The following is a 9,555-nucleotide window of genomic DNA, read 5'->3' as shown; positions in this document are numbered from 1 at the left end:
TGATCTCTTGTGTTGCTTTCCCCTTGCCTCATGGTTTTGCTTTTGTATATCAGTATCTCTTTCCAGCATCCTTGTCTGGTGTTAAGTTTCTGTTTTTATCCTCCGCGGGAGATTCTGAGAGTGTGGAGGGAAGGGAGGAAATCCCGTCATAAGTGGAACAGACTGCTTGCTGCCCGGACTGGGGACTGGGTGGAGGGCTCTCAGGTTTCTATGCATGTAAATCAGACACCAGCGGGGGCAGTCACAGGACAGCAGAGCGCACAGAAATTGGATCTCGGACCTCAGCACTGTTGCCTGCTTTATGAAGTATCTGCCTTCTCCGGTCACTCTGCCCAAGGAAAATAAAATTGTCTGAGAGGTGACCACCATGTTGTGCCCAATCAGGATGATGTCTTAATAGAAAGGCTGCCTGAGTGGCGGTGCGGGACTCTGGACTCGGGCAGCGTCCTCATACATGGTGGGAACAAAAGCCCGGTATGACACGCCCGAGGGAGCACTGTTTCCAAGTAACTCACTTTCTGAATAAAGACTGTCAGGTAATTAACATTTTTTACCGAGCTGTTTTACTTGCGTGGACTATTTAAAATGTAAGCATGAAGAGAAATAAAGCAAAGTTAATATTATACATTGCCCACTAAGTGAAAACTGAAAAGCTTCTGGCTGTCGGCTGCTCCCAGTCGTTTATTCCCTGCCCAGTGCAGCCAGCTTTAGAATTACATTTCCTGCTTCAGGACAGTCTTGTCAAAAGAGATGGTAGAGAAAGAGGTGGCCCCCAAAAAAGTGCAGGAGGGAGGACTTTCAAGAAGGTCTAGCCTTCCCAAAGATGCCACTAGGTTGGACAACTTCCTGGAAAGGTCAAGCAATGATTTTGTTTCAATTGAAAGTGATTTGTGGGAACCCTGAGTAAAAAACCCACAAGCTTAGGGGTCAGCCTTGTGTTGAGTTGGCTCCCCACACTGCAGCTCTCTGACCTTGGATTTTTAAATTTATCTTGATAGAGAGAAGGGAGAAAGAAAAACATTGATTTGTTCCATTCATTGGTTGATTTTTGTATGTGCCCTGACCTGGGATGCAACTGCAACCTTGGTGATGCCCTTACCAGCTGAACTACTGGTCCAGGGCCGCTGTGACCCTCAATTTAACATGTGCCTTGCCCCTACTCAGATGTGGAGGCTATTACCCCAGGGTAAATGAGCCCATGAGAGTGAAGCTCACTGCACAGCTTGGAGCACAGGAAGGGCCCAGCACTGAGGCGACCCCCTGTCTCCTCCTGTGCTTAGCTTGGGACAGCTACCTCAACAGCTGGCTGGCGGGAACCAGCAGCACTCTGGCAGCAGTCCCTCTGGCCCATTGGATGATATTGGTCAGCTTTGCCCTGGTTGGGAGAGCAGTGCATCTAGACTCCTAGGTACCTTCCCAAACCACCCATCCCAGTGAGTTCAGATGAGAACTGATTGCACTGGGGCTCCAGGTGGGGTCTCCTTCGCCCTCTGGTGGCTAAGTGTGGAGTTTCCAAGGATCCTGCGCTCTGCTCAATAGTGCCACAGTGCCCCCTCACCCCACACACACCTGACCTGGTTTAGCCTTTGCAGTGTGGTCTTCGCAGGTCCTGTGGGTATTTCTGCTGCAGCTTTGAAACTTTTCCCTCTAATCCCTGTAATTTAAAGGCAAGTTGAAGCTCAATATAACATTGCACCTTTTCGGATGTCATTTTAATATCTTTTTCAGGACTGACTATATTACCTGACCTCTCATTATCTAATCAAGTTCCCAGTAAACTTAATTTTATGAATGGATGAATGGCTCTTGTCTTTGAAAACTTCATAACTTCTCTATTTACAAAACCTTGTATCATTTTGACAACCATACGATTTCAATGTTAATCTTTTTAACCTAGAAGGTCTTCAGACTTGGGAAATCTTGACATTTGATGAGTATTCATTCATCAAGTATTTAATGCGCTCCATTATGTGCGTGGCAGGGACAAGATGGACAGGGTTGCCTAAGTTCATACCACTTACACTGGCAGGTGGGAGGAGAGAGGTAATAAACATAAATGCGGGGGAGTGATGAAGTGCTATGAAGAAAATGAAAGCAGGGGAAGGTAATGGGAACCGATGGGTGTGCTGTTTTAGATAAGGTGGCCAGGGAAGACCTGTTTGAGGCAGTGACACTTGAGCTGCGGCCTGAATAAAGTGAGCGACAGGAAAATACCTGCGGGAGGAGCATCCCTGGCAGAAGAAACAGAACGTAAAAAAAAGCCCTGGAGCAAGAATGAGTTTCAGGGAGGAATAAACGGCGGCAGGCAATAGGGTGGTGGAGGGAGAGTAGTAACCCTAAATCGGGGAGTGGGATAAACAATTTGACTTGCGAGGTGTGTCTTCCAGGGAAAGGCCTCCGCGGGCGGTTATAGTCTATTCTTTACACGGAGTGCAACCTTGCAAGATCCAAGCAAAGGATGGGCTGGGTCTGACGGTGCAACAAAGTCACCCCGGCTGCTGTGGAGGAATGCACTGTAGGGGTAGGCAGAGAAGGAAGAGCAGTGGGAAGATGGCCAGGCATGAGATGCTGGGGGCTTGGACCAGGGAGGAGGAGAATGGAGGTGCTGAGATGTGGTCGGCACCTAAGGCACTGAGCGAAGGCCTACTCGGGAGGAACGAGGCCAGCTCATGCCGTTCCCCACACTCCTGGCTCAAGCTGCTAAGTCGTTTCAGGCCCTGAACTCGAGAAGCGTCTCCCGTTCCCTTCTCCGGACCACGGGATGCGCAGCGGGGGCAACTTCATCACGAGCCTGAAGTCGCACAGACCTGGCATGAGTCCCAGATCCGCACTAACAGCTGGCCAATCCCTCCGGGCCAGGTGAGCCCTTATCTAGAAAACGAAAAATAATAGCAGAATAATGGACTTCACACTCGAGCACACCTGCGATCAAGCCGATCAGCGTCTTCCGGGTCAGCGTATCTGCAAGGACGCAGAGGGTCCGGCCGCGTGCGCCAGGTTCGGCCGCGGCGGCGTGCGCATGCGCCTGGCCCCGTTCTCACGTGCGCCTGCGCCGGGCCGCGGCTAGTTTAGTTGTGGGAGCCGCGAGGGCGCGGGACGCCGAGTGGCGACGGGCGCGCAGTGGGCCGTCCGAGGACGGGCGGCGGGGCCTTCGCCATGCCGGGGATGGTGCTCTTCGGACGGCGCTGGGCCATCGCCAGCGACGACCTGGTCTTCCCGGGGTTATTCGAGCTGTTCCTGCGAGTGCTGTGGTGAGAGATTTGGGCTCCGGCGGGTGGGCGTCCCGGGCCCCGGGGGAGAGCGCGCGCGCGCGGAGGGGTGGAGGCGGGTGGCCAGCTGTCCGAGAGCGGTGACAGTGACAGGTGACTGCCGTGACCCGAGTTTGCCCTGCGTTCTCTTAGCTGGTCTTCTCCACAGCCCGGGGAGGTGGGTGCTGGTCCTCTCCCCGGTGTGCAGACGGGCACACGGAGGCCCAGAGCCGGTGGGCGTGCCTGGGGTCGCCCCGGTGGCGCGGGCGGCGCGGGGCCCCGGCCCAGCAGCCGCAGGGACTTCCATGCCTCCCGAAAGCCATGGCCTGGGGACCTGCTTCCTCGAGCCAGAAGCAGCCACCCGCATCCTTATTGCACCTGGCGCGGGAACGCCCAGCGTCTCGCACCTGCCAAGTGCAAGACGGGCGAGAGCGCCGTGCAGGGCCGGCCGGGTCCGGGTCCCAGAGAAGCAGGCGAGATGGGCAGAGACGCGCTTGTCTTTCAAGGTGTGGAGTGGGTAGGGAGTGGAATTGGAGCCCCGAGGTCTGTTCTCAGAGGGTCTGAGCGAAGAGTAATGTTATTGTTATTAAAAAAAAAAAATAGACTCTTAGTCTGGCGGAATGGTCAGGGCACATACAGGAACAGATTAATGTACCTGTCTCCCTCTCTCCCTCTCCTTCTCTCCTTCTTTCCCTCTCTCCTTTCCCTTTCTCTCTCTCTAAAATCAATAAAATAAACATTTTTTTAAAAAGCAGACTCTTGAGGGGAAAGAAATAAGAACACAAAACCTTAGGAGCTGCTACTCAATACTTTCATAATTTTCAGAGCTAAGTCTTTCCAAAATCACTTCCCATTATTTCTAGACACAGGGTCATGACATCACAGAGCTGACAAAAAGCATAAAAAGTTATCTAGTCCGTTTCCACTTGGACTAGAATCCTTGGCCTGGGCTTGAACTTTAGTGGGGGTGGAGGTGAGAGGTGGGGTGGGGAGGGATTGAATCCTTAATACCATGTTCTTGCCAGGTAAGCTGTGCCCTCTGTTGACATACCTCCAGTAGCAAGTCCATTGCTTTGGCATTGCTTGGTGCTGGCTTTCATTATTATTTTTTTTATTTTTTTGGTGCTGTCTTTCATTATTCTGTGCTGGATTACAAAACATATTCATGGGCCCACAATACTTGTCTTTTCACGTTTATCGCTGTTCTCCATGGAACAGGTTTGCGCAACTTGCTTTCCACGCCCTTGTTTTTTGTTACATAGCCGATTACTTCGTGTGTGTGCATCAATTTCTTGTTAATTCACAGAAGTAAAAAGTCTCTTGTTAACAATTTAACAAACATGTAGTTTGTTGGTTTACCAGCTGCATATTTCTGCATCGTGAGAGGGCGAGGGGGCTCTTTTCCAGCGGCTCAGGATATATTTTCACTCTTAAGGCTGTGAATGCCTTTGGGGTTATTACAGCAGGCCCGAGAACAAGAACAATGAACGACTGACTCACTGGCAGCATAAAAAACGCATTTCAAAAAGTCATACTCTTCGCTGACTTTGTCGATCTTTTATGGATGAGAATTATATTTCAAAGGGAACCTCACCTTGTTTTGGAGACCGCTGGCTCCTTTTCTGTCTGTCTGTCATGTTATACGAAGCAGCTCCTTGGATTGCATTTCTGACCACCCCCCCACACACGCATTTCTCAACAGGTGGATTGGCATTCTGACACTGTACTTCCGGCACAGAGCGAAGCTGAACTGTGCTGGCGGGGCCCTGCTCAGCGCTTACTTGATCGTCCTCATTGTCCTCCTGGCGGTTATTATCTGTACGGTGTCAGCCATCGTGCACGTCAGCATGAAAGGTAAAAAAGGAGCAGCCTTTTCCCTTTGACACCTCGTGTATGGGTGACTGCTTGATCGAGATATAATTCGCACACAATCCAACTCACCCGTGTAGAGTGTGCACTTCAGTGAGTTTTAGTGTAGTCACAGAGTTGTGCCACCATCACCACAGTCAGTTCTTTAAAATGTTTTCATCCCCCCCCCCCCCCCAGAAAAATGCCGTGCCCAGTGGCGGTCACTCCTTGTGTCTCCCCAGCCCGAGGCATCCACTAATCCAGGTTCTTTCTCTGCGCATTGCCTGTTCCGGGCCTCAGAGAGGGAGTAGCCTCCAGTATGTGGCCTTTCGGCGTGGCTTCTTGACTTCACGTGGTTTTGAGGTTCGTCCATGTTGAAGCGTGTACCAGTACTTCCGTCCTTTTCGTGGCCCGGTAACGTTCCACTGCATGGATACGCCCAGTTTGACGTATCTGTTCCTCAGTTGGTGGACACTGGGGTGGCTCCCACTGTGTGGCTGTTAGAAGTCCCGCTGCCGTGAACATCGATATAGACGTGTTTTCAATCCTCGCAATAGGTGCCTAGGGGTAGACTCGCTGTGGTGACTCTAACTTTCTGAGGAACTGTTGTGCCATTTTTCTTTCCCACCAGCAATTAATAAAGGTTCCAATTTCTCCACATATTTTTTTTTTTAATTTTTCATTGATTTGGGGGTTGGAGGGAGAGAGAGCGAGCGAGCACCAACTTGCTCCGTTTAGTTGTGTACTCATTGATTGCTTCTTGTGTGAGCCCTGACTGGGGATCGAACCTGCGATCTTTGGTGCACTGGACTGACGCTTTATCCACTGAGCACCCCCACCCAGCCAGGGCCAAGAGATATAACTAGCCTTAATGATGTTTTTTTTTTCTACACGTTACCATTTTCCACAGACAGTCGTGTAGCTGAGAATGTCGGAAAGCATCCCTGTTAATTGCTCTGGTGCATGGGATGAGCTGAGCACCCTGGTGACTAATAAAGAAAAGCATCCGTAAATAAAACGTTTTGGTCCTAGACAGGGCGTGCCCCCATCCCGCGTGTCTCTCTTATCTCTGCTTGAATAGGAGTATAGGAGGCATGCTTACAGATTGTAGATGATGAGACTGGGAGAGGCGTAGCTGATAACAGTGGGTGGCAGAAGAGTATCTTGGCGTTTTGGAATGATCGACTGAAACTTAAAAAAATAGTTGTTTACGAGGTGAGATAAAGAGGAAAATGTGAGTGGCAAAGTGTTACGTGAGGAAAAAAAAAGACCTTACTTCGGATTTAGATGACCCAGAAGCATGGCATGTGCCCACTTAACTATGGATGGCACACCATAGAAAATAGAGCTCTGTGCATTTTAGCATACCTCTGAGAGCAAGGGTGCTTGGAGTCTGGAACGAAGAAGGCCCTCCTTCGATGGTCTGTGTCAGTCCCCAAGTCTGCCTGTCACTGGTGCTGCATGCTGAAGAGAGGAAGCCGAGTGTGTCCAGTGTGGCTTTGGCGGCATTATGAGGTTGTTAGTAAGTCAGGACTTCTGGAAACTGAGGTATCGAGATTGCTCTCATTTCAGAGAGAGCATTACATCATTTATTCGCCCTTTCTGTTCAGGTCACATTCTGGTTAATACACCATGTTTACAACTGTAATAGGTGGGTTCAGATTTGAAGCAATAAGTGTGACTTTATTTCTCCCATGACATGTTTTCCCCTAGATATTTTTGGGGGTGTCAGGGCACATTCACACCCCTGTGCTGGATGGCCATATTCACCCAGGCCCCTCCACGTAGGCGCTGGCACAGTGCTTCACTATCATGATGGGAGGGGTGCTGCCTACCCAGCAACTCCTCCCAACAGGACCCAGTTTAATTTAGGACATTCCCCATCCCTCCACATACCAAGTACGTGTGTCAGAGAAGCTGGCCCTCTGCCCAGCTCAGGAGTGATGCTCGTGTGTCAGTGATTGGTTCAGGAATGTCCATGTGACCCGATTGGGAGCTTACTGGGAAGTTCTGGAGAACTCCTTCCTTGCCTCCCTTAGGAACATCTTCCCCTTCCGGAGAACGTTGTGCTTGGACAAGCTGCTGAAGTCCTGCTGCGTTCAGGCCAGCGTGAGCCAACACAGAGGAGGACAGAGCCCCTGAGAGGACAGGGAGCCGTGTAGCCTGGCCCGGCCCTAAGTGTAGAGCAGGGGTCCCCAAACTTTTTACACAGGGGGCCAGTTCACTGTCCCTCAGACCGTTGGAGGGCCAGACTATAAAAAAAACTATGAACAAATCCCCATGCACACTGTACATATTTTAAAGTAAAAAACCAAAACGGGAACAAATACAATATTTAAAATAAAGAACAAGTAAATTTAAATCAACAAACTGACCAGTATTTCAATGGGAACTATGCTCCTCTCACTGACCACCAATGAAAGAGGTGCCCCTTCCGGAAGTGCTGCGAGGGCCGGATAAATGGCCTCAGGGGGCCGCATGTGGCCCGAGGGCCGTAGTTTGGGGACCCCTGGTATAGATCTTTCTGGTTTGGAAGCCAGTTTGAGTTGGATTTTCTGTTACTTGTGGCAAGAGATATCACAGCTGAACTGAAAACAGTATTTTATAATGTTATTTTAATTGCCAATTTGTTACAAATGATTAGAGACAGGGTATGCCTCAGTGAAACATACCATAAAGAAAGTTAAACAAATTAGAAATGCTTGCACAGATGAAAGATTTCCTCTGCACTGAGGACAGAACATGGTCTTAGTTCACTCCTTTTTTCTCACGGGCATGTATGCGCGTTTGCACATTACATACATGTTTTGTTCATGTGCAGACTGTGGGAGGCTACGCAAGTCACTGGGGCACTTTTAGGGGGGTAGCAGAAAGGCGGTTCAGCGATGGAGGAAGGCTGAATACTTCCTCTGTACCTACTTGAACTATGTGGATTTTTTACCCTTTACATGCATTACTTGTACAAAATCAACAAGTTTCTTTACAAATTGTAAACGCTAGTTATATTTTTAATAACTGTCAACACATTGGTAAATTTTATTCTTGATGCATGGATAAATTTCATTGCCCCCTCCCCTTTTTTTAATTGATTGATTTGAGAGAGAGAGGAAGGGAGGGAGAGAGAAACATCGATTTGTTGTTCCGCTCACTTATGCATTTATGCATTCAGTGGTTGATTCTTGTCTGTGCCCTGACCGGGGATTGAACCTGCAAGCTTGGTGTATAGAGACGATGTTCTAACCAACTGAGCCACCCGGCCAGGGCTGCCCTTTTGTTTTATAAGTCATCTCAGGAATCAGTCTGTCTTTTTTTTTTTTTTTTTAATTTATTCATTTTAGAGAGGAGAGGGAGAGACAGAGAGTGAGAGAGTGAGAGAGGAGAGAGGAGAGACAGAGAGAGAGAAGTGGGGAGGAGCTGGAAGCATCAACTCCCATATGTGCTTTGGCTAGGCAAGCCCAGGGTTTTGAACCGGCAACCTCAGCATTTCCAGGTCGACAGTCTGTCTTTTAAGTGGAAGGATCACATTTACTTAGCTTTGGATGAGACAGCTCTTTAAAAGAAACAGCGCAAGCTGTAGAGCACTTGTAGGACAAATGGAATTCAGTCATTTTCATCCATAAGACTGAGGCTTGTGCCCTTACCTGTCCTCTTTCTCTTGGTCATCTATGTAGCTTAGTTGGGAAGAGTCTTGATATGATTGTGGTAGTTTCTTGTTTTGATTTGAGAACCTCCCTGATGAAATCTTATTGTTATTACCCTGTCGGGGGGGGGGGGGTATTTATTTATTTTTTTTCAAATGATGAGAGAAAGTTGATTTAGAAAGTAGTGGGAGGGAGGGAGCCAGCTGAGCTGCGTAGGCGCAGGAAACAAGTGACAGGAGCCGAAGAAGAACCTTTGGAGCTTAGGAGAGAGAAAGACAAAGGTCACGCGCCTCGGGCGAGGAAGAGGTGGAAGGGAAATGTGGGGGTGTCCTCCGGAGAGGGTGGGCACGCACTGGTGGGAGGTTTAATTAGGGAAGGTCCACTGTCTTGACCACCATGTTTTGAGAGAACACCCTGTGTAGACACAGGAGGTCCGCCATTCACTGCGTCTGGTTTGACTGTTGGACACCCAACACCTGTTCTGCATTTGCATCTCAAAAGCTCCTTGCTCAGCTCATGCCAGAAAAGATTGCTACAGTGGCTAGAGGTATGAAATCCTGCCTTTTGTAGCGCTTACGTAAATGGCTGTGCCCAGCGAAGGACAATAGGGTTGCTTCACCCAGGCTGTTGCGGGCATGACATTCAGGGATTTAGCTGTCTTATTAATCACGAGGCACTGGCGTCACGACGCCCACTGCAGCAGCCAGGGCCACACACCAGCAGCGTTTTCTCTTGGAAAGAAAATAAATACCTAAATAAGATTAAACTGTTTTTCTGGGCAGGCGTAACTATGTAAAGGAGACTTTTTCAGTATCTGT

At 49.3% G+C, this 9,555-nt stretch overlaps 1 protein-coding gene across 1 annotated transcript in view; it reads left to right on the top strand.

Annotated features, from left to right (window-relative positions):
• Positions 1–3,120: 3,120 nt before the first annotated feature.
• Positions 3,121–9,555, top strand: part of DAGLB (diacylglycerol lipase beta) — a 28,009-nt gene continuing 21,574 nt past the window's right edge. Inside the window, exons 1-2 of the mRNA XM_066342313.1 lie at positions 3,121–3,251; positions 4,951–5,102. Coding sequence (XP_066198410.1) covers positions 3,157–3,251; positions 4,951–5,102 — 247 coding nt within the window. The 5' untranslated portion in view covers positions 3,121–3,156. The remainder of the gene's footprint in view (positions 3,252–4,950; positions 5,103–9,555) is intronic.

The sequence above is a fragment of the Saccopteryx leptura genome, chromosome 6, assembly GCF_036850995.1.
Source record: "Saccopteryx leptura isolate mSacLep1 chromosome 6, mSacLep1_pri_phased_curated, whole genome shotgun sequence".
In the NCBI taxonomy this organism is placed as follows: Eukaryota; Metazoa; Chordata; class Mammalia; order Chiroptera; family Emballonuridae; genus Saccopteryx; species Saccopteryx leptura.
The sequence above is the reverse complement of the archived record's forward strand: the minus strand, read 5'-3'. Positions and strand labels throughout refer to the sequence as shown.